At 55.9% G+C, this 24,914-nt stretch overlaps 1 protein-coding gene across 1 annotated transcript in view; it reads right to left on the bottom strand.

Moving 5' to 3' along the window:
- The window catches only part of COL22A1 (collagen type XXII alpha 1 chain), a 200,348-nt gene extending 175,720 nt beyond the window's left edge, over positions 1 to 24,628 (bottom strand). Inside the window, exons 1-5 of the mRNA XM_075550530.1 lie at positions 24,538 to 24,628; positions 22,465 to 23,031; positions 9,000 to 9,074; positions 2,902 to 3,013; positions 2,069 to 2,192 (exon numbers count right to left, since the gene is read on the bottom strand). Coding sequence (XP_075406645.1) covers positions 2,069 to 2,192; positions 2,902 to 3,013; positions 9,000 to 9,074; positions 22,465 to 23,031; positions 24,538 to 24,628 — 969 coding nt within the window. The remainder of the gene's footprint in view (positions 1 to 2,068; positions 2,193 to 2,901; positions 3,014 to 8,999; positions 9,075 to 22,464; positions 23,032 to 24,537) is intronic.
- Between the last annotated feature and the right edge of the window lie 286 nt (positions 24,629 to 24,914).

The raw sequence follows: 24,914 nt of genomic DNA, 5'->3' as shown, positions 1-24,914 counted from the left end.
GGGGAGGGAGGCAAGGTGTCTTTGCTTGCCTGGACCCAGACCAGTGACACTTCCTGCAGGAGCATGTGACCTTGAGAAGGTCATTAAACCTCTCTGCATCCCTTGTTCATTTGTAAAATGAAGAGGTGGTCATTTCCACAGCCCAAAGTCAACGTGGGACCCGGCGAGTGGGCTGAGTGACACTGGTTGGTCGATCCCAGGACCGCCCTTAGCTGATGTCTCAGCTAGCTCTGTGGCTATAATAGACAGACTCAGGAGGGGGCTCTGGCCCACAGACATGCATTTGCTTCTTCACATTCTGGGGGCTGGCAGTCCACATGCAGGGCGCTGGCTCTCTGTCTCCAGGCTCTGGGAGAAGGTTCCCCGGTGATCGTCACACCGTGTAACGTCTGTCCTCTCCCACCTCTGCTTGCTGCCCTATAACAATCCACTGCTCTCTTTGTATCTCAAAGGTGTTTGGCTTAAAACTCACCCGACGCTGATAGGACACAGCCTAACAACAATTGTGAAGATGGGGAGGGAGTGGGCAGTGTTTCGTTCTGTTATGTAGGGGACTCAATTCCATGACGCTGAACAACAACACTGATAGGGCCCCAAAACGTAACAGGGAAGCTCATTCCTGAAGGGGTCAGAGCCCAGGTGTGTCTATCAGAAACCACGGAGCCTGTTCGAGCACACAGCAGCCCTCTGCACAATGGCACGCTGAGGTGCTCTCACTGGGCACTCACACGTGGTGATGCGTATGAGGGTGATGCCTGACAAGGTAGGTACAGGTAGAAGGTGTGGGGGCGTCCATACCCCTGAAGTGTCATCACTGTCCTCCACATTTATATCCTCCCTCCACCGCACCTCGCCACTCACATTGACCATCATCCTGCCCCTTCATCAGGTTGGGAATGAGTGACTGCCCACTGTGGCAGTTACCATACATCATCTCCTGTCAACTTGAGAAGGGGTGGAGTCTAGCCCGTCAATTGGGTCGCAACTTGATGACCTCATTTGGAGGCACAATGGAGATAAATAGCTCACTGGAGACCAGACACACTCTCCCTGCAAGACGCTGAGATGCTCCCACCGCCACTGGATCCATAAGACTTCTCATCCACTGGCCTGTGATCTTCCTGCACTCAGTGTCATTGCATGACTACATGAGTCTGAAGAAGTTTATGGACTGGTATCGACATATGGGGTACTATTGGATTTATGGACTTGATATGGACTGGGCTGGGATGTTTTCTTAATATACAATTGCTCTTTGATAGAAGGTTCTCTCTTATACACCTATAAATCTCCCTACATTTGTTTCTCTAGTCTACCCAGACTAACACACCCACATCCTCCCAGGAGGCCAGCTTCAGGCAGAGGTTGGAAAGATGGAATGGGATCACGGATCTGAGCTACTGCAGCAGTGCCCACGCAAGGAACGGGAATGGCGATGTCGGCTACATCACTCGGCTCATAAATGCCATTTCCAAGCTCAGCATCTCCTTTTCTTATGCGGATCCAATATTCCCCCCAGGGTGCGAGGGTGGTCTTTGGAACGGCCGGTGAGGAGCGTCCAGCCAGGGCCTGCTTGAGGAAATGGAAAGGCCAGCCGCCCTCCCAGAAGGAGGCTGAAGTCTGGGAGGCACAGTCCACCTCCGCACGACTCCATGGAATTCCAGCAGGAAGGCACAGGCAGACATGGATGGGGCGGGTGGGGATGGGGGGGCACATAGCGTTGGAAGCTCTGTGGAAGAGAGAACCCAGACAGAGGAGGTAGTGCCAGCTCACCCCACAAGAATGTCAAGGCAGGTGTCCAGTCCCATCATACCAGACCCTGAGAAAGTGCAGATACAAGACTCCTGCTACTGGAGGCGGGGGTGGATGGGGACCAAGAGGAGCAGAAAGAAGCTGGGCTCAGGGGGACTCTCAACTCTCCACAGCCTCCTACACTTAGGAAAGCAGGCCACAGGCAGCCACACCTGGAATTATCCACGCATCTTAGTTGGCATGGGATGCTACGGAACAGTTCATGAGCAGAACAAGTCTTGGGAGCTTGACTGAATGAGTTCAAATCCCAGCTCACCTGGGGGATGCCATACTGGTCGATGACTTGCCAGATGTACCAGTCTTCTTTCCGAGATGTTTTCCGGAAACGGAAGGTGGTGACAAAGGCGTACTCATCCGGCAAACCCTGGGGGAACACGTCCCTGGGAGGAGAAGTGAAGGCAGCCCAGGTTCAGCAGGATGCAGGGGCCCGTGAAGGGAGGCTGCTCACCCAGGGGACAAGTTGGCAAGCCCAACCCCAGGGCCTCCCAGGGCTCCAGGGAAAATCCATAATCTTTTCATCCCGTGTCCCACACGCTGCCTGAAGCCCCCACATATTTCTAAATACCTCTTTGGGTCCTGTCCTTCACCAGGATTTTTTAGGCAGGGCCTTCATAAGCCCCCTGGAGATCACCACTGTAGCCCTCGGCTGCCCCTGCTCACTCCCCGAGTACTATTCCACCATCCTCTGCTGGGGTGAGACAAGGCCCCCCCGGACACCATCACTGTGACCCCCTCCCCTCCCATCCCCCCTCCTGACACACCCATTCCCCAGGGTCACACAGAGCCCAGGAGACCCTCCTGGCTCCTAGCCCTCCTGGCTACATCTCCCCTGGGCCCAGCCCCAGGGGTCTTCTCTTGGCTAGCTCCAGTTACTAGGTATCTGCATTTGCATGGACTGGAGCTTGGCAGGATCAATGGGTGGTGACTTTAAAGAAAGATCAGCCAACAGACAGCTACACTCAGGGAGCTGCAGGTATTCAGCCCTGGGCTCATGGTGCGGCTGCCCTGCCACACCAAAGGGCTTTCCTGGCTTCCACTAGACTGCCCAGCCCACAGCGCCCAGGGCGGGTCCAGAGAGTGTGCACTCACTCAGTCCTCTGCACCATGGGGTAGGACCCCATGCGGACGTAGGAGCTGTGAGCACCGTGTTCTCTCCGCCCCAGGAGTTCCTTCACACCGAACTGATCCATCAGATCAAAACCTGTCCAGGGACAAGAGGTGGGTGTGAGTCTGAGGCAGAGACACAGGGAAATACACCTGCTGTACAGAGGAGCTCAGCTATGTCCTGGGGGCCCAGCAGCTTCCATTGCAGACACAGGAAAGCTCCGCCCCTGGGCTCCCCACAGAGGCCTGAGTGGCCAGACGCACCGGTGGGGAAGAAGGCATAGGCAGAGGTGTCATGGCTTTGGGGCTGATGCCGGGAGTCCTAGTGGGGGTTCTCAGGCCACCAGACGCCCCTGCTCCCCTGGGTGGGCCCCGGCACTTAGGGCTTTCTTCCTGCAGCCTCATGTTCATGTTCCCAATTCCTAAGGGTTTTCTAAAGGGTATGCATTGGGCTGCTCACCACAAGGTCAGCAGTTTGAAGTCACCAGCTGCTCAGGGGAGAAAGACGAGGCCTTCTACTCCCATGAAGAGCTGCAGTCTCAGGAACCCAGGGAGGCAGTTCTCCCTGCCTGCAGGGTGGCTGTGAGTCAGAAGTGGCATGATGGTGGTGAGTTCAGTACAGCTCTACGGTCTCGGAAGTCCACAGGGGCAGTTCTACCCTGTCCTGTAGAGTCGCTGAGGCGGCAGGGACTCCATGGATGCGTGTTTGGCTTTGTCTCGGAGCTGGGCACGCCCAGGGCTTCATGATGTTGGAAAGAGCCGAGAGGATGGGAGAGAAGCAGGCTATTCTCCAGAGGGCACGTCCACTGACCTGTGCCCATTTTGCTTTGAAGCCCTCTCCCCGCCTGCAGAGCTACCAGTACACTGACAGGAGTGAGAGTGGGGGGCAAGGAAGTCTAATCCAGCTCAGATGCTCAGATTTGCAGTTCACGATGGCTTGATGGTGAGCTCTAGCTAAAAGTTTAGTGGGTCCATACCCACCTCCCGGTGGCCGTGTGAAAGAGAGGCCGGCCGACTGCAGATGAAGTTGAAAACTGGGAGCACGGTCCTACCTGTCACCCATGGGATCCCACATGCTGCAGTCCACCTGATGGCACAGCAGGCCCGCTGCCCCAGCACAACTGGGTCCCCCACAAACAGGGGCTTTCACAAAGAGGAGGGGCCAGTCAGGAAGGCAGACAGGACTCCCACAAACCACCGAGCGGGCCTGGAGGAAAACCCATGGTGGGATTCACAGCAAGGCCCCTGACCTGAAACCAGGTCCCTAGGGAGTGGGGGCTGAGTGGGCTGAGGCTGGGTCAGCCTCTCCTCAGCATCCCAGGGGTGGCTCAAGGGCCTGGGACGTCCAGCTGGGGAGATGCCAGCGGTCTCTGCTTTGGCTGCCAACAGTCCAGGGAGCTCCGCAGACTTGGACTTGCTTGGGCTCCATGATGACCACCCAGCTCGCCCAGAGGCAGCCAGTACACCCCACACAGACACACTGAGCTCTGCATTTGGAGAGGACAGGACTGGGAGCCACCAGCCCTAACCACCACAGCCCTCCTCTGCTCCCTGAGCAGAGCTCCAGGCTTCTGTGGATGCTTCCTCTGTAAATAAGAACTTCATGGGCTTCTCACCAAGCTAAACCAGCCGCCAAGCTGATTCTGCCCACAGTGACCCTGCAGCAGAGAGGAGGCTGCTCCCGAATGTTCCCAAGGCTGCCAACCCTGCAGAAGCAGACAGCCTCATCTTTCTCCTGGGGAGCAGCTGGTGGATTTGAACCACTGACCTTGCAGTTAGTATCCCAGTGCCTCACCCACAGCACCAACAGAGTGCCTTTATTTGTGTAAATTATGACATTTATCCATCCCCACCGCCACCCCCATGTTGTCTTGGCACCCCCCTCCTCACAGCGGCATGACACCGGATGTTATATCCCTGAATTTGTCCAGTGCCCCCTCTCAGGGCTGCCTGGGGTTGGCATAAGGGTGGGGCTCTGGTGAGCACACAGCAAGGTCTCCTGAGGCTCAGTGGGGAGCAGCGTGAGGTCATACCATATGTAGGCTCAGGTCCAGCAGTAGGCAGTGCCTGGGGGGGCCGGGCTCTGTCTCTAGGGTGTACAGCCTGGGCTGCTCCCGCCAGACTGTTGTCAGCTAGGTTCCCCTCAGCGATTTTAAGGTAGATTTTTTTTTCCTTCTTTTAAACTTTAGATGAAAGCAGACGTAAGCTACACTTCCTGGCCACCCTGGCATCTGAATAGAAACAGAAACTGGGACCAACAAGCAGTAAGCTGGGCGGCAGAGAGGGGCAGTGAGAGGCAGCAGTGAGGAACAGGCTGGGATACAGGAGGGCTGGCCAGCAGCCGTGAAAAGGGACAGAGGACACCGGAGAGGAAGGGACCAGGCCAACATCACAGGCTTTAGACCCAGGAACTCACAGCCACCGATACCACTGGTCAGCCTCAAGAGAGGCCAGCAGCAGGGGCTCTCTGGTGACACCTGCCCCACTGTGTGCTTTCCACCTCCGGCTCCCAGTGTGCATGGATTGGGCCTTGCTGACCGCACCCCTCCCAGGAGAGCTAGTGACCCCCAGACCTAACGGTCTGTCCAGATGTTCCCAGCCCACCTGCCTCCTCCCCAGGTGGTCAGTGAGCTCTACAAGAGAAGGGACCAGACCCAATCCATTGTCCCCATCTATCAACTCCCAGAAAGAGTTAGTCTCGGAAACCACGGGGCACTTCTACCCTGTCCTCTAGGGAGAGACCTCAGAGGCTGGGTGCTTGCACAGGGAGACCGTTTCCATTAACTGGAGGACAGCCTGAGACTATGGCCCAGGGGTGCTCCTTCCACATGGAACCACGTTGTCCCCCAGGGTTCCCTTTAGATAAAAGTCAAGAAAGACACAAAATAAAGGCCATGCCCATTATATGGGTGCTCTGCTGAAGACCACCTGTGGGGTCCCGCAAGTCAACAGTGACCCTGGAGCAACGGTGACAAGGGACAGGTAAGCACTGGACCCAGACAGGCAGAACCCAGCCCGAGTACAGGGGCTCTTTGGGAACTGCTGTGGGTGCTGTGATTAACACACTCAACGTGAGTGGAGACATCACCCGATGGGACTGAGCTGCCTGGGAAAACTTTCACCCAAACATGATTAAATGTAGTATTACTATCTTAATCTTAAAGAAGGATGATGTTTTTGTGGTGCTTCCAGCCTGAGGCATGGTGGGTGGGAAGGCAGGAACTCAGCAGTAGTCATGAAGGGTTCACCTCTGGCGGTGTAGGGGTTAAGCGCCCAGCTGCTAACAGATAGGCTGGTGGCTTGAAGCCATCCTGCAGTAACTGTTGACCTGCTCCTGGGAAGATGACTGCCCAGGCAAGCCCTGTCACAGTCATTATGAGTCATAATCTGCTGGACAGGATGGGCCCTGGGAAGAGCACATTAAAATGGGAAACTCAATAGAGATGCTGGAGTCTATGATGAAGGTCACATCAGGCCTGCAGGAAGGCTATGTGATCTGCAGGAAGCACCACCTTGCTTGCTGAAAGTGGGGAAGACTTGAAGTCCTTGCTGAGGAAGATCAAGGATTGTAACCTTTGGTATGGATGACAACTCAATGTCAAGAAGGTCAAATCCTCACAACCGGACCAATAGCTAAATAACACCATGAGAACTGGAGAAAAGGCTGAGGTTGCCAAGGACCTCATCGTGACAGCTCCAAGCCATTGCTCATGCAAGCAGCTGTCAGGAGCTCCAACGACACGTCATATCTGGGGAAATCGGCTGCCCAAGGCCTCTGGAAAGTGTTGAAAACAAGGACGTTTGTCCCTTTGAGGACTAAAGTGCGCCTGGCCCACGCCGTGGTATTTTCAGTCACCTCTCAGGCCCGTGGAACACTGCGTAAGGGAGCCCAAAGAAGAACAGGTGTGTTTAAATCATGTTGCTGAGAAAGAAGACGGAGAGTACCACAGACTGGCCAGAAAAGCCAACACATCTGTTGTGGAAGAACCACAACCAGACAGAATGCTCCTTCGAGGCAAGACTAACGAGACGATGTCTCACGTGCTTTGGACACGTTGTCAGGCAAGAACAGTCCCTGGAGAAGGACATCATGCTTGGAAAAATAAAGGGACAGTGATGAAGAGGAAGGCCCTCGAAGAGGGGGGCTGACACAGAGGCTGCCACAATGGGCTCGAATATCAGAACCCTGGTGAGAATGGGCCCGCACTGGGCGGAGTTCCATGCCGTTGTGCACCAGGTTGCAGCGAGGTGGAAGGAACTCAGCGGCCCCAACAATAGTGGTGGCTCAGGAACTCGGAGGAGCAAGAGAAGAGCGATCAAGTATGTCTTCGCTGGGGCTTCTAGCAATTGGAGTGCAGGGCAGCCAATACTGACAGAAGTGTGGGTGACTATGGCTTTAACTTCAGAGAAATGAGGAGCCCTGACTCAGGAAGCTCTTACCTGAGGGGCAGCAGACCCAGGATGCTGTCCCATCAACTCCCAGGGATCCTTGTCTGGAGGCTGCTCTGGGCAGCTCCTTGTGTCTGCTGTGCCCCCAGGTAGTGCAGCCGCTGACCATTCAGGAAAGCCCATCCAGCACACGCAGACCCAGGCCTGTTTGAGTGGCTGGTCCCTGGACTTAAGCTGCTGCTATGGTGACTTGCACAGAAACATGGGTTGGTGCAGGGTCACCGGAGCTCTGGGGTGCTAGTGAGGAGAACCTGGTCCAGAGCTGAGAGGGCTTCCCAGCATCCTTGTTGGTGGGCTGAGCCGGTGCCCTCATCTCAGATTGTGGAGCCCACAGACTCGCCCCCTCCCATCAGCTACCATGGCTGATGGGCGCGTGTGGGCTTTGTCCTCCTGCCAGCCATGCATGACCTCGTCCCCTCACTCGCTGTTCCTCTCCCTTCCACCCACAGCACGATCCTGCATGCTCATCTCTGCTGCTCTGGTCAACCCCCGACTCCGCTCCTAATCCGTTCATTCGGATGTGCTCAGCAGCAGCTGCAGTGCAATCCGCCCACCAGCCGCTCCACGAGAGAAAGATGTAATTTTTGGCTAATGTGGACACTGGCAGCCTCAGAAACCCACAGGGGCAGTTCTTCTCAGCTCTAGAGGGTCTCGAGGAGTCAAAATCAACTCCATGGTCACCAGGGGTGGCAGGGGAACCAAGAGCAGGTCAACCTGCTGAGCCAAAGGCTGGCTGTTTGAACCTGCCCACCCGCAGCTCTGGGAAGGAAGGCCTGGAGGTCTGTTCATGTGGGGTTGCTGCTGTTCATGTTGGGGTTGCTGCTGTCAGGAGCCATCGACTCGATTCTGACTTGTAAAACTTGTTCGGCTGGCAGACACCACTCGCAGACACCCCCCACCCCGGCTGCTCCCACGCCATCCCCACTGGCCTGCTCATGTGTGCGCCCATGGGCCTGCGAGAGATGGGGGTGAGGACAGGGCCCAGGAGAAGCCCCAAATCCCATAAGGGCCCGCAAACAGAGTGGCCCAGCAAGCAGTGTAGGGTCTGGTTCTCCTTGGCCTGTGTCTCCCTCTCCCTGACCTGTGAACCCCCACCCTACTCATAACCCCTCTCCATGACCAGGGATTCCCCGCTCTCTGACCCGCGATTCCTCTCTCTGATCTGTAGACCCCCTTTCCCTGACTTGTGAGCCTTGTTCCTTCAACTGTTGACCTATGATAAATGTTGACCTATTCATGACCTATGACACCTTCCCTGACCTGTGACCTCTTTTTCCTCATTTGCCATCTCCTCTCCCTGATATGTGACCCCGGCTCCCTCAACAGTGACCCTCTATTCCTGACCCATGACCCCCTCTCACTTGTCATCTCCTCTCCCTGACCTGTAACCCTCTCTCACTTATCCATAAGCCCCTTTATCTCACCCATAATCCCCTCTCCCTGACCTGTGACCTCCTATCCCTCATCAGACATCTTCTCTTCATGACCTGTGACTCCCTTCCCTGACTTGTGACCCCTCTCCTTCACATATGACTTTAACTGTGACCCTCTATTCCTGACCCTCTCTCCCTCATATGTCACCCCCTCTCCATGACCCGTGACCCCTCTCCTGACCTGTGACCCCTCTCCCTCACCTGTGATCTCCTTGGCTCCTCCATTGGTGTGCTTAAAGCGCTCGCCGTCTATCCGGATGCTGGGACAGAGCACATCTGAGAAGAGAAGAAAACAGGTTGGTAAGGGAATGGGGCCCAGGGGACACTCGCTCTGTGCAGACGCCGTGGTCAGCCCTGCCAGCACGGGCCCCCACCCAGCAGAATTCTGGGTTGCTCTGTCCGGCTCCAACACCAGGGCCCATCACAGGCTGGGCTGTGGGTGATGTGTGTCTCGGCCTGGAAGGTCAACACCAAACAGCCACAAGCCTCCAGGGATGGTGGGTGGTGGCTGGGCATGGGTGTACTGGCAGGGGATCAAACCCAGCTCTCCTGTGCGGAGGTCAGGAGTCTCCCACTGAGCCACCTCCCCTTCAGAAACCCAATGCACAGAGAGCCGGAAGGACCGAGTAGACGTGCCCCATAGGATTTCCCAGGCTGGAGTCTTGGAGGATGGGCTCCGCACAGATCAAATCGACTCCATCTATGGGAAGACCAGGGGTGTGTGTGCTGGAAGAAGCACAGCCAGACGCTGCCCTGGAAGTTGAGGCTGGTGAGAGGCTTCATCTCAAACATTGGGGCACGGAATCCGGAGGGACCGGTCCCTGGAGAAGGACACCATGCTTGGTAAAGTCGAGGGGCGGTGACAAACGGGAGAGAGTTGGATGAGCTGAGTGGCTGCAGCACTGAGCTCCCATGTAGCCTCCATCGTGGGGATGGGTCCTGGCGGGCAGCAAGGAGCACTGTCGCTCTGGGAGTTGTTACACGTGGAACTGGAGGAATGGCTCCAGACCACAGTGGCCATCTTTGCTGGAGCTCCCATGGAACAGCTGGGGCTTAACCACTGTGCTGCCCACCAGCATGGGTAAGCGCCCCTGCTGCTAACCCCAGAGTCAGCAGTGGGTACCAGCGCCATCCACACGGAGGATGGGTGAGAGCTGAGACCCAGGGCACAGATGCAACGCCCCGCCCCGCCTGGGGACTCAGGGAAGCTTTCCTAGGGAGGCACCACTCCCTTGTGAAACAGGGAAGATTCTGTGTAAAGGAAAGGTGAGATTCAGGGGGAGAACCAAGCAGGGAACCCACTAGGACAGATAGCTACATGGAAACAGAAGGGAGACTCCTGAGGCAGCAGGTGCCCACCCCACAGGAGAGGTGTGCTGCAGCGTGATGGGAAGGGGACCCCCAGGCCACCCTTAGGAGATCCAGAAGAATCCAGAGAGCAAACCTTCCGGGTCATGTAACGGCAATGGAGCACAGACGCCACACAATACCGCCATCACCTGTGATGGTAAAAAGGCACAGGACATTGCTGCTTCTTCCCTTGGGAAAACCAAACCAAACCAAACAGAAAGCTCTTGGGAAGCTATGGAAGTCTTCCAGTTTCCCACAGAATTTCAGAATGTACTAAGCTCGGGTTTCAGAAAGTTTAGTCTCAGGAGGCACCAAGGTCCACTGGCATGATGCAGTTCACCAAGACAATGTGCTACATCCGACTTCGGGGAGAAGCCACTGGACTCTGGAAAGCTTGGGGGTGACCAGCTAAGAGGCCACTGTTGGTCTCACCGCCTGGAGGGAAGGAAAATGATGACACCTGAAGATGCGCAGAGACCACTTGTACAACAGATGCCAAGACAACATGAACGTCAGTCCCAGGGTCCTGAGGCCAGAAGGACCAGATGGTGCCCAGCTTCCAGGACTGACCACTCCGAAAGGGGGGTCACATGAGAAGGTCCTGGATTGAGTGGGAGGGGGAGAAAAGTGGAACAAAACTCAGAATCATTAAAAAATACAAACCCCAGGCTTACTAGACTGAGAGACATTGGTGGAAACCCAGAGATGATGGACCATACGGCGTGGAACACCACTTAGCCCCATGGCACCCTCGTCACCCATACCACGTTGTGGTCAGGCCTCCACGAGGCACAGAAGGACACATTCGAGTCACCAGCCATTGAGACCCAAAGGTCTGTTCACTGGCCCGAGGCCGGAGGTCAGGAGGGCTGGGAAGAAAGGAGGGAGATAGAAGCAGGAAACCCCGGGAGGGAGGGAGGAATGTGATGTCACATTAAAGGGACCGTGATGGAGATAAAACCAACGAGTCCGAGTTCTTGAATGAGAAACTGACGAGCTGCTCAGTCAACCTCTACCCAGTTCACAATTCAGTTTTCAAACCCATTACAACATCCCGGTCCAAGTGGTAGCTCTGACAAAGTCTTCATCGCTGAGTCTCCATGAAGAAACCCAGCCAGACGTGTCCGTGGACGTGAGCTTGGTGCCCTGACAAGTCTCTGGACATCAGTGTCCTGGACACAGGGAGGAGATGGGGAGAGCAGGCCCTCAGCAGGGCTGACGCTTCTCCTGGATGCCACGCCACCTCAGGGCAGGCCTGCGGGGCGGGGCAGAGCTCAGCTCCTGCACAAAGCTCTCAAGGCTGGCCTTTCAAGCTGACCGCCAGAGCTGTCTTCGGAGGCACATCTGGGTGGTTTGGAACCACCAACCCTCAGTTCTCAGAGTGCATCTCTCTTGTGTCAGCCGAGGAGGGACTCCCAACAGGACTGGAACCTGGGTCAATACTGCACCTAAGACATCTGGCTGGCCTCCCCCGAGCCTTGGCCCTGACTCTGAGAGTCATTTCCACCCATCTCTGACTGCTCAGCCGGTGAGCCACCCAGCCATTCTGTGTGTGTGTGTATTTGAAGGGGCCGGGAGTGGGGGGTTCAGTGGCGGGCCCCATGCCTACCAGAAAAGCTGGGGCCAGAATCAGACCTTCCCTGTTAGGGGAGAGGGTATTTTTAAAGTGGATCCCACCAGGCACCGCACAGTCTGGGTCATCACGGGAACTGGGGCTATTTCGGAAATAGCAGGGAGCTGTCTGCCTAGGTCCCAACATGCTGAGGATTTTGGCGCTGGGCAGTGTTTAAACAGCCCCACCCCAGGCCCGGCAGCTGTGCGTGACTATCAATTGCTGTAACGTTGAGAACCTTCAGAAACACTGGCCAGGGATGGAGGCTCATGTAAAATGAGTTAACTCGGAGATTCTGTGCCGGACAGTGAGCCACTCTCTGGAGGATGGTGGCCGGGAGCGCAGGGCAGGCAGCACCCCTGCAAATACCTCCAGGAGAGGACCAGACGGTCGAGGCCACCCCAAAGATGGCAGACACAGCGATGACGGAGTCTCTCCCCAGAGGCTTTCCAACTTGCCCAGGTTGATGGAAGGGCCCCCTCCCCAAACACAGCTGTCACAAAGCCAGAATAAGTACAAGAGGCAGAGGGGCAGTTTATAGATGACTTAGTTAAGTCAGGACAAATGTGGTGGCCCAAAATACTCCTTCGCATCCTGGTCCTGCTGAGCGACTATTTCCACCCATTTGGCAGGCAAGTTGGATCAGCTGGTGTGTGGTGGTGGTGGTGGTAACTGTCAGCTGCCGAGTCGGCTCATGGGGGAAAAGCCCATGTAAAATGGCATGAATGTAGGCCAATCACACATCCCCCGATGACCAGAGGCCGCTCGGGGCAGTGTGGTCCGCCGGGCTTTCTCCGGTGGTTTCAGAAGTGGAAGGCCAGTCTTCTTTCCCGTCTCTCTTAGTCTGGCAGCTGCGCTGACACCTGAGCAGCCTCAAAGGCACACGCACACCTCTGCCGGCAGGTGAGTGATGGCAGCACGTGAGATGCCCCGCCCAGGACCTCACCGCCAGCCTCCCACCAGGCAGGTGAAAATTCTCTCTGGGAATAAGCAACAGCCTCCATTCAGTTCCTGGAGCTCTTTACCTGGCACCTGCGGGCATCCAACTGCTCTGCTCTTTGGACTGGGGACCACTGAGGAAGAATTAGACGTAAGACTCGCCCTCCATTGGTCAGACTTCATACACACAGCAAGAGAACACACACACACACACACACGGACACACACACACATTCCATACAAGGTCACATTCCCAGGTCTGGAGATGACACCGACGCTTTGAGAAGTCCCGTGTCCATTCACAGCCGTCCGTCGGGGTTTGCGGACCTCAGTGCTCTGCGAGCCTTGATCATCAACCTTTGTCGCAGGAGAGAGAAGCGAGCCGGGAGGAGGGTTCGCCGGAAGGGTGTTTGCAGGTTCTGCTGGCCCGGTTGGAAACAAAAGCTGAAGATCGAAAGCATTTATTTCTGTCGATTCAAGTTCTGGGAAGGTGTCGGGAGGCCAGCCTGGTGGCCCAGGCCTCGGGGTAGCTGCTTCCCTCCTTCTTATCACCCAGCTGCCGCCACACCCCTGCAGAAGTGGCCGGTGACGCCTGAAAGGTGGGCACAGATCTCAGACCGTCCAGGTCTGTGGTTGGTGATCCGTTCACAGGCTAGCAAGCAGGTTTCATGAAGGTGTGGCAGGCGCCGTCCACTGCCAGCCCCGTCCCCGCTGCCCACTCCTTTCCTGCGGAAAGACTGGCACTGTTGTTCCGACTGACAGAGATTTCAGCCCCAGGAGAAGAGCCACGGCTGGCTGCTCGAAGGCACCAGGATCGAGAGGCAGGTGTGCAAACAGAACAAGGGAATGCTCTGATCTTGCATTTTCCTGCTTCCCTTGCAGCTGCGGGGAGAGCATGCAGCTCCGTGCTGGCCCAGGGCCTTTGCTGAGGTTGGGAGAGGAGTTGATTTACTGAAAATGCTTGGTTGCTTCTGATGGAAAGGCAATCTCACCACCATCAAGTCGATCTCAACGCATCCACCGACTGAGCGTGAGGTGCGTGAAGCCGAGAATCAAGCCCGGGTCCTGCATAAAGCGAACGACCCACTGCCGTCACATCAACCCCGGCTCATAGCAACCCTGTAGGACAGTGGTTCTCAACCTTCCTAAGGCCGCGACCCTTTCATACAGTTCTTCATGTGGTGGTGACCCTCCCCCAACCATCAAATTATTTTCACTGCTGCTTCATAACTGTCATTTTGCTACTGCTATGAATCAGGTGACCCCTGTAAAAGGGTCGTTCGACCCCAAAAGGGGTCACGACCCACAGGTTGAGAACCATTGCTATAGGACAAGGTAGAAACAGAACAGCAGACGTAGACAGATGGCCAGCTAAGTGCCAGTGGGAGCCCTGGACACGCTTAGTGGAATCCACACCACAGATTCATGGGAAAGGTGTGACTGTCTACAGAGGTGGACAATGACCATGGTCAGCTGCCCCAGGCCAGGGAATTATCAAGTGTCAACACACCCCCTAGGGGCCCCAGCATGTGGCCCTTGACTTCCTGCATCCCTGCATCACACTGGGCCCCTGGGCAAAAGGTGCCCGCCACACGCTCAAGAGAGATGCACCCTCCTGAAGGTCTCCTACCATCCGTTGACTCAAAAGTTCACAGGGAAACCGAGGCAGAAGCTGATGGCTCCCCACTGAGCTCAGACTCGCCCTCTCAGCCACAGACCTGGGCCTCACCACCTGATCCTCCCTCATTCCCGCCCCGTGCCACTGCTCCCTGTGTTCTCCCCAAATGCACCGCCAGATATAAAGGAGGCAGCATGCCGGGTTCCCATGGAATCGCATCCACAGAGCTTGGCCAGGTGTGTCCCACCGGGTAGCGTCAGCTACTCCCTGCCTGAGCTCAACGCAGGGCCCTTTACAAGCTCACGATGATGGATCTCCGTCTTGGTTGCTCCCTATGACATGGCACTCACTTCCACTGATGTGGGACTTGGTCACTTCGATGTGTTCTCTTTACTTTGCCTGCCACAAAACCCCAGGAATCTGACACCCACAAGGGCAGTGATAGCAACAGTGACCAGTGTGAGCAGCAATGCACCTGAGTGGTAGTGAACTCAACGGCACTTGTGGGAGCAGGAAGCCGCACACAGAGGCACAGCTGTGGACTGAGGGCTATGGGCAGAGGCAGAACCGGCCGGCCATTTGGGTCGCAGCCCACTGATTGTAACCAGCACACCACCAGGGCCCTGAGGTTTAAAGACTTTCAGCAAACAACGATGTCAGCCCAGGCGGCCTGCCGAGTGTTCATGCCACAGACCACGGGTCCTGAGGGGCTGGAGTCAGGACTAGAGCCCCACTTCCCTGAGACCGCGGCTCATAACCTCTGACACCGGAGCCCTGCACTATGAAAGTGGGTGACATCATTGCAAATGTGCACACAGACACACACACACATACATACACACCCCAAGCAAGGTGGTGGCAGTGTCAGATCTTAGATATTGTTATATTCAGTGATTTTCCCAACCTCATAAAATAAGCATGTATATAAAGCCAAGTTCAGTGCCACTGAGTGACCCTATAGGACAGAGGAAAACTGCCCCTGTGGGTTTCCAAAACTAAAATTGTATGGGAGTAGAAAGCCTCATCTTTCTCCCGAGGAGCAGTTGGTAGGTTTGAACTGCTGACCTCGTGTTAGCAGTCCAGCTGGTAGCAATCCAATGGGTAACCCGCTGCACCACCAGGGCTCCTCAGACAGGACTCTGCTTCTGCTCCTGTAGACAAAGCCGCCTATGTGCCTACCCTGAAAGTCCATACTGCGTTGTCATAGTAACCCTGACCTGGAAGCCCAGGAAGTCATTACCATGGAATCGCCCTGGCAGTGGGGTGGGCATGTGTGTGATCAAAGGTAAGGGAGCATGGCACAATTTTGTTGTTTTTGAGACTGAGAGAGAAGGTGGGTAGGGGCAGGCATCCAAGAGTCCCAGGCCACGTTCCCTCTGGGATCTGGCTGAGCTGGGCTGGGAGAGGGAGCCTGTCTTCCTCGTCACCTATCAGTCAAGAACAAGAGACGTGTGTCCAGTTTTTCATCATTCTCAGCTGATCCTCAGAGAATTCCGTAGCCCCTCACCAGCAGCCATCAACCCAGCGACCTCTCCCCATTGGCACCTGCCATCACCAGGCCTCTCCAAGAGGAACTCCGGGTGACCTCTAGTTAGAGGGCGGGGACCCATATGGCCTCTTGGAGCTGACTGGCTCCCACGTGCCAAGCCACAGGCATCTACATGGCCACTCCAAGTGGCCGTTGGACCCACCCAGGAGGAACGGTTGGGTGTGTCGCCTTGGGGCCATACATGTCCCCATATGTGTGTGTGTGTGTCCTGTGTTTGCCCCAAGGGATAGGGCTGGGCAGAGGACTGTGGGCAGGAAGACTGTGGGCAGGAAGACTGCTGATGGCTTCTCGAGGCTCTGGGTACAGAGAGAGGAGTGACCCCCAGAAATTCCCAGGCCAGACATGCCACCAGCCAGCCTCAAGGAGGGAGGCTGATTACAGCCTGGCTCTGTGCTCACAGGGTGGTGTTGGCAAAGATAAAAATGAACCATGGGCCGCCAGAAGAATGAGAAGTTTGTCTTAGAAGAAATCCAACCCACATGCTGCTTCGACGTGAGGATGACCAATCTGGGAGGTAAAAATCTCAAAGATGCCACCTTGCCCCGATGAGGACAGCCAAGGGCCAACACAAGACAATAGGAAACAACGAATGCCAGAGAGACAGGAGCCCTGCACTGCCAGTGGACTCTAAATTCATAGGAGCACCCACTGTGGAGAGCACCATGGGGCTCCCTCCACAACTGGGAATGGAAATCCCATAGGATCCAGCACTCCCTCTGCCGGGTCCATGTGCGCTAGAAAGGAGAGGCATGACATAGCGCACTGTGTTCACGGCAACGCTGCTCACAACAGCCAGGTGATGGAAACAGCGTAAATGACCACCAGTAGATGACCGGGTGAAGCTTCCCCGGCCCCCACACACAGTGGGATGTATCCATCACAAACACACAATGGTGAACCCCAGGAGCTCCTCCTGCACGGTGGACCTGGACAGTCATTCTGCATGCTGTTCTTCTGTTAGGTGCCATCAAGCCGGCTCTGACCCACAGTGGCCCGATCTGTGTCTACAAGAAGGGGACAGAGCCACGGCCGGCACCATCCGCACAGTGGCTGCTCTGTTTGAGGCCATTGTTGTCCCCAGTGCCAGTCCATCTCATCAAGGGCCTTCCTCTGTCTTTCATGGGCCTACCAAGCACGATGTCCTTCTCCGAGTGAAATTAGCCAACAACAAAAGGACCACTATCACGTGAGACGCTATTACAAGGAAGGGGACAGGAAGCACAAAATACTTTGGAGATTTTGAAGTGGGGGAGGGTCAGGGAGGGGAAATAAAGCAACGGTGTGGACTGTTGATGGATGTTCCCCGGGGAGAAATGGAAGAGAGGGAGAGGGACCATCCAGGAGCTGGTGAAGGGTAAGTGACTGGGTTGATGCGTCGTTTAAGCTGTTGAAGACAAAGTCCAAGATCTGAAATGTGAAACCCCATCTGATGCCCAGGACAAAGCTCTCTCTGAAGGAAGCGAGGGGACAAGGGGTATGTTCAGGAAAGAGCAATCCCAAGAGAAGGCCATCCTGCTGGGCCAATGAAAAGCGAGGGAAGCCACCCCCAGGAGATGGACCACCCCCACGCCCACCATGTCAACCACCCTAGAACCGTCTGACAGTGTCCCCTGCTGGCATATGTAGTTGGAAGTTTCTGGACAGCATAGTTGACCCTTTCTGGTTGTGTCGACTTGGGAAACTGAAGTCATGGATCTGAGCCCCACGTGCTACCTGCTTTAATTTGGGAATGGTAACATTCCGCCAGACTCTGGCTCCCTCCTTGCCCTCTGCCCCCTTGCCTTTGTGTATCTGTGGGTGCCCCGGGCCCCAGCTTCAGCTGTTGCCTCTGCTGGGACGCTGTCCACAAAGCAGGCAGCGAAGGGCATCCAGGCCACTCCCAGCAGAACTGGATTTTCTCTCTCCTCTGAAGACATTTTATCTAATCTCCTCACCCAAACACAGGCACAACATCCAGCTTTATCTACTTCCTGCAGGCCCCTCTCCCAGCATGAGATTCCCTTTACCTGTTTACTCCATCATTTTGGGATGGACCAGTTCGACCACACCAGCCGCTCTGTGGAAGGACGATTTACAGCTCCTGAAACCTGCATGGTCACCAGGAGGCAGACTGGCCGGGATGGCGGTGAGTTTGGTTTGGTTATTTGGACCCTTCCTTTCCAGGAGCCCTACTAGTGTAGTGATTGCAGGTTAGGCTGTGATCTGGATGGTCAGCAGTTCGAAACCACCAGTAGCTAGCTCTGTGGGAGAACGATTCAGCTTTCTACTCCCAGAAACAGTGACAGCCTTGGACACCCACAGGGGCCACTATGAGTCAGAGTGACTCAAGCATTGATGGCATTTGCTTTTCCAGAAAGATAGCACCACACTCGACATAGGGATCGATCGCTCTTGTTCTCCACTGAGACCCCTTAGCCTCAGAACAATTCCTGGGGGATGATCCCAGGAATTGACTAGTTGAGGCCACATCAATTTCTTCCTGAGGAGACCCTTGGTCCTTCGGAGTTCAGTAAACACGCATAAAGACTATGTGCGATAATAAGCCAGAGATAGACACAGAGCCTTTTAAAACCCTGGGCAGTGAGGCAGGGTCTATGGGACCTGCCGCATCTGTCTGCTGTATAAAGAAATAGAGGTTGCAGAGGATGTACACTGGTACAGGTGGGAACTGGAAACACAGGGAATCCAGGACGGATGATCCCTTCAGGACCAGTGCTGACAGCGGTGATACCGGAGGGTGGAGGGAAGGTGGGGTAGAAAGGGGGAACCGAACCGACTACAAGGATCTACATATGACCTCCTCCCTAGGGGATGGACAACAGAAAAGTGGGTGAAGGGAGACATTGGACAGTGTAAGACATGACGAAATAATAATAATTTATAAATTATCAAAGGTTCATGGAGATGGGGAGGGAAGGAGGGAGGAAATGAGTAGCTGATACTAAGGGCTCAAGTGCGAAGCAAACGTTTTGAGAATGATGAGGACAACAAATGTACAAATGTGCTTGACACAAGGGATGGATGGATGGATTGTGATAAGAGTTGTATGAGCCCCAAATAAAATTATTTTTTAAAAAAAGAAATAGTGGTTCCTGAGCCACTTCTACAGAAAGGAAAAAGCCGTGGCCGATAACGATTCCCAATACATCTAGTAGTTAGCTCATTTTTTATTGTAAGGGGTCTGTCTGCAACCCAGAGTGAAAGCATGTGGGTAGGGGGTCTTGGTGGATACCTGTGTGCCCCCAGCCTCAGCTCACTTGGCAACCCAGCCCACAGCTGCAGGGGCCCCGTCAGTCTCTCAGTTGCTAAATACACTGCCTGGAGGTACCAACCATGAAACCCAAAGCTATGGAATTGATTCTGACTCACTGTGAGCCTGTACCAGGTCTCCGGGGCTGTAGATCAGGGGTGGGGGACCTTTCTTCTGCCAAGGGCCATGTGGGCATTTATAACAATGTCCTTCTTGGGCCATACTGTCAAGCATTGAACAAGTGCACCCCTAATGTGACGGCTAGAACTGCTGAGAGAGAGAGAGAGAGAGAGAGAGAGAGAGAGAGAGAGAGGCGCAGCGTGCGCTGGGACTCACCGAATGATTTCTTGGTCCTTACATGACCCACAGATCGCAAGTTCCCCACTCCTGCTGTAAGCCTTTCCAGAAGCAAACAGCCTCATCTTTCTCCCACAGAGTGGCCCGTGGGTTTGAAGCGCTGAACCATGAGGCCGGCTGAGTCACACGAGTATTAAAATGCACAGCCGGAGTTTAAAGGTTGTTTTTTTCTGCTGGAAACGAGAACTGCTGTGAAGTACTGGAGTTGATTCCGACCCACAGGGACGCTGTACGGCACAGTGAGAGCGCCCCCACGGGGCTTCAAGGCCGCCATCGGTATGGACACAGACAGCCAGGCTTTTCTTCTGTGGAGCCACCAGAGCGAATACCCCAGAAACCAAACTCACTGCCATTGAGATGACTCTGTCTCCCAGCGGCCCCACAGGACAGGGCAGAACTGCCCCTGTGGGTTTCTGAGATTGAGACTCTTTACAGAATTAGGAAGCCTCATCTTTCTCCCTTAGAACAACTAGTGGTTTCAAACTGCTAACCTTGTAGTCAGCAGTTCAGCTTGTAACCCCACCACACCACCGGGGCATGAAAGCTATATGTGAAAAATAAACTGAGCCTCCCCTCTCCCCAAAAGGCCCAGGCTCTCCCTCGCCCTCTCCTTATTTTCTCTCTGCCTCTTTCCACCTCTCCTTCCTCTCTCTTTCTCTTGGTCACTTTAGTAAGTGTGATATCCAAGAGCCAAGTCTCCTGGGACCTGGAACTGGGCCAGTCATGAGCACACCCCGGCAGAGAGGTCAGCGTGAAAGTGCCACAGGGCCACCCCAGGGCTCCATGCCCGACAAGAGCCCAAGCAGAGTCCAGCCTGAGGGGAGAGGGGACCACGGTGGGGTGCCCAGAATAACAGGAGGTGGAGGCCCTGGGGCTGGCATTCCGCTGCGGCAGATAAGCTATATAAAGGTTACTTGGCAGCCACAGCCCAGCCGTGGGGAAGCTAATTCCAGAGCCCACAGCCTGCTCCTCTGACTGCCCCGGAACCCAGGACCGCAGAAAGCCGAGGCTGGGCTGGTCCCCTGGGAGCCCCGAACTGCATGAACAGGCAGGAGTTTGCACCGTGGCAACAAGGTGCTTTCCTGGGGTGCCACATGGACCTGGGAGGGGCGCACTGGAAGAGGCCCGCCCTGGGTGACAGTCGGTCCAGACACGCCTCAGAGACATTTTGGTTTCCGTTCTAAACCACTAAAGCAAAGCAAACGTCGCAACAAAGGGAGTCAGGCTCTCGGTGTGGATAAGAGTTCCGATCACACTGCTCAACACACTGTGTGCGTAGCAAGAACCCCAGAGGCGTAGTGGCTACATGTTGGGGGCTGCTAACTGCAAGGTCAGCAGTTTGAAACCACCAGCCCCTTCACGGGAGAAAGATGAGGATTTCTACTCTGGTAAAGAGTCACTATCTCAGAAACCCGTGGGCAGTTCCACCCTGTCCTGTAGGGTCACTGTGAGTGGACCTCAACTCCCCGGCAGCGAGGTGATTGTTAGAGTAGATAAGGGAGAAGTGGGGTGCACGGGGTGGTGGCTCCCTGGCAGAATTCTCACCTCCCATGTAGGAGACCCAGGTAATGCCCTGATGCTTCCCCACACTCACCATACCCCTTCTCCCACCTTTTCCATAAAGGAGTGGGGGGCAGAAGCTAACTCCACCCCCTAAAGCTCAGAGTCATATGATTCAAGGCCCAATAGTCACCCTGTTCCCTGCTGGTGTAGTGGGCTACATGTTAAACTAATTACTCACTCTGAGTTGGGAATTCAAGCCCCCACCCCAGCCGCTCTGAGGGAGAAACATGAGGCTCTCTGCTCCTGTGAAGACAGACAGACAGACAGCATCGGGTGGACTGTACAGAGACATGAGGAGTTGGGATCAATGTGACGGCAGTGGACAGGTATACCCACCCCCTGGGCTTTGGGGCTTGGGTCCAGCAGTCTCCTTCACTGAACTGCCAGGAAAACTCACGCCTGGGCTGCCATCGTGCCGGCCCTGCCACATCCGTGGCCCTGCTTCCCTGTCCCCTCTGAGTCCCAGGAGCCCCGCCCCAGGACTCCCACTACCGGATTCCTAGTTTATGGAAAGCACCAGTCTCAAAGAGATCGGGACTTTCTGATCAGATAGCAGGACCCCTGGCCCTCTGCCTGCTCCGCACCCCCATGCCCTTGTCTCAGCCAGTCATCTATTCCAGACACATCCTTCAGAGACTCAGGGGTCACAGGTCAGCAGACCCCAGGAGCCCAGCCTGTCTCTCTCTAGGGGGGCGGAGTCAGCTGGCAGTTCCAACTCACAGAGACCTTGGGCAGCTGGTTTCTTGACCCTGGGAGGTGGACCAGGAACAGTGACAAAAAGCCCACTGCCATCCAGTCAATGCTGACTCGGGGGCCCTCTAAGGCAGGGTGGAACCGCCCTGGGGGTGTCCAAAACCCTAACTCTTTACGGGAGACAGCCTTGTGTTAGCCTATCCTGTGGCTGATGGGTTTGACCATGTGGTTATCAGTTTAGTGTATAGCCGGCAGGCTACCCCACCCTCGCACCCCCTCCCCAGGCTCAGGACTAGCTAACTTTTGGCTCTACTATGCTCCAGAGAAGGCACTCTGGTGACGCAAAGGTTAAGCACTGGCTGCTGAACCAAAGGTCGGTGGTCAAAAGTACCAGCTGCTCTTTCAGAAATATACAGCAGACACATGCATAAAGACTCCATCTAGAAAACTAGGGGGCCGGCAAACCCTGCCCTGTACGGTTGCTAGGGACTGGCCTCAACTGCACAACTACAGGTTTGCTTGAGTGTGTCTGTCTTCCCGTGCTGTGCCGGCTGCTTGACAGGGCTCTGCAGGCAGCCTCAGAAACCCCCAGGTCACTGCGAGCGTATGGCCCAGGCAGTGGTGTGGTAGCTGACCCTAGGAGGGGGGTCTCTGTCCCACACACCCCTCTCGCTGCAATAGGAGGCGTCCTCCTCCCACCCACCCATCCATCTGCAGGCCCGCGAGCGTACTCACTCTCACACAGGCGCCTGCGCAGCTTGCCACGGATCCTGTCGATGGCGTCGAAGTGGGACACGTGGAAGATGTGCGCGGCCTTGGGCTCCGACGCTATCTCCTCCAGTTCCTCCCGCAGCGCCTCGCCCACGCCCACGGCGAAGATGCGGATGCCGGCCCGGCGCGCGGCCTGCGCGGCGTCCAGCACCAGGTCCTGGCTGCGGCCGTCGGTCAGCAGGATGGCCACCTGCTGGAAGGCGCGCAGGCGGGGCCGGCCGCCCGCCTGCTCCGAGAAGCTGCGGGCGGTGATGTAGCGCAGTGCGTCCCCCGTGCGGGTGTGGCCGCCCTGGAAGGCCAGCTGCCTGGCCGCCGCTTTCACCTCCTCGCGCGAGCTGAAGCGGCCCAGCTCGAAGGCCGTGCTCGGCTGATCGCTATAGCGCACGACGCCAACGCGCGTGCGCTCAGGGCCCACCTCAAAGGTGTCCACCAGGTTGGCCACCCACTGGCGCACCTTCTCGAAGTCCTCCTTGCCCACGCTCGAGGAGGTGTCCAGGACAAAGACCAGGTCGTAGTGCACACTTTTGCAACCTGCAGGGGGGAGGGAAGCGGGACTTGGGCAGCCTGGTCTGCAAAGGGGGCTGTCATAGTGCCTGGGGGTGGAGCTACCAGTCACACGCAACAGGCATTCACACGGGGGCCCTGGTGGAGCTGTGGAGTAAGCATCCAGTTGCTAGCCACCAGGCCAGAGGTTCAAACCCTCCAGCCACTCCACTAGAGGAAGAGGAGACTGTCTGCTCAAAGCCTCAGGAACCCTAAGTAGGGTGGCTGTGAGCCAGAATCAACCAGGTGGCCGCAGGTGGGCGGCTCCCACTAGCTGGGAGCCCTGCCAGGTGGCTTAGCCTCTGAGTTTCAGCGCCCCCAAAGTAACTTGGCAATGGTGATGGGTTGTCCACAGTCGCTGGGTGGCTCACTGAGGTTGTAGACCATCACACCAGAGGTGCCGGAGCCCAGAGAGTCTGTGGGGGGTGAAAACAGCAGACGCAGATATTTCCCAGTAAAACCAGAAATGGAAATGTGGTAAGCCTGCAGCCTATCAAGGCCGAGTGCCTGCGAGACCCCAGAAAGCCAGGTCAGGGGAAAGGGGCACTGAGGGACCCCAGAAAGCCAGGCCAGGGGAGAGGGGCACTGAGAGATCCCAGAAAGCCAGGCCAGGGGTGGGGGCCTCCAAGTTCTGGCTCTCGCATATTCCCCACTGATATTAGCATGCCCAGACCACCTCACCCTGACAGGACCCTGCTCATGTTAGCATGCCCGGGCCACCTCGCCCTGACAGGACCCTGCTCAGGTTAACATGCCCAGACCACCTTACCCTGACAGGTATTAGCATACCCGTACCACCTCGCCCTGACAGGACCCTGCTCATGTTAGCATGCCCGGACCACCTCGCCCTGACAGGACCCTGCTCATGTTAACATGCCTGGACCACCTCATCCTGACAGGACCCTGCTCATGTTAACGTGCCCGGACCACCTCGCCCTGACAGGTGTTAGCATGCCCGGACCACCTCAACCCGACAGGACCCTGCTCATGTTAACATGCCAGGACCACTTCATCCTGACAGGACACTGCTCATTAACATGCCCGACCACTTCATCCTGATAGGACCCTGCTCATATTAGCATGCCCAGACCACCTCACCCTGACAGGACCCTGCTCATGTTAACATGCTTGGGCCACCACACCCTGACAGGACCCTGCTTATGTTAACATACCCGGACCACCTCACCTTACAGGTGTTAGCATGTCCGAACCACCTCACCCTGACAGGACCCTGCTCAAGTTAGCATGCCTGGACCACCACCATACCCTGGAAAATCCCCCTACTCCTACTTATGTTAGTGTTCATACACATGTACACATGCTTATATACACATTGACACATATACACATATACACAAGTCCCCACATACACATGCATAAACACATATGCACGCACATAGGTGCATACATATACACCCATACACACACACATATTCACACACAAACACCCTGCATGCACAAGGACAGGGATAGGCACAGCTTGGGAGGACCCACCTGCCCTCTGTGTCTGAACGAGGCTGAGGCCGCTCCCCAGCATCAGCAGGTAGAGCAGGAAGGTCGTGGGGGTGCATCGGAGATCACCCATGGCTACCTGGAACTCTCAGACCAGTGCTCCTTGGCCAGGAAGAGACCTCGGCAGTGTCTAGAGGAGCATCCGCTGTGGGGAGAAAGACACAGCATTAGGGTCGGAGGACAGAGACCCGGGAAGAGTGCTGAGCCTTCCCGGGAGAAGTCCCACCAACCTCACCAGTACTTTCTCCGCAGCCGATAGCATGCCCTTCTAGAAGGCAAGCCCAATGCCACCCTCTGCATCCATGCTCCATCCTCCACCCCCTCTGCCCAGTGAACCAGGGCCTCCCAGGATCTGATTC

This window comes from Tenrec ecaudatus, chromosome 5 (assembly GCF_050624435.1).
Source record: "Tenrec ecaudatus isolate mTenEca1 chromosome 5, mTenEca1.hap1, whole genome shotgun sequence".
NCBI lineage: Eukaryota > Metazoa > Chordata > Mammalia > Afrosoricida > Tenrecidae > Tenrec > Tenrec ecaudatus.
Note: the sequence above shows the minus strand (reverse complement) of the source record. Positions and strands in the feature narration are given on the sequence as shown.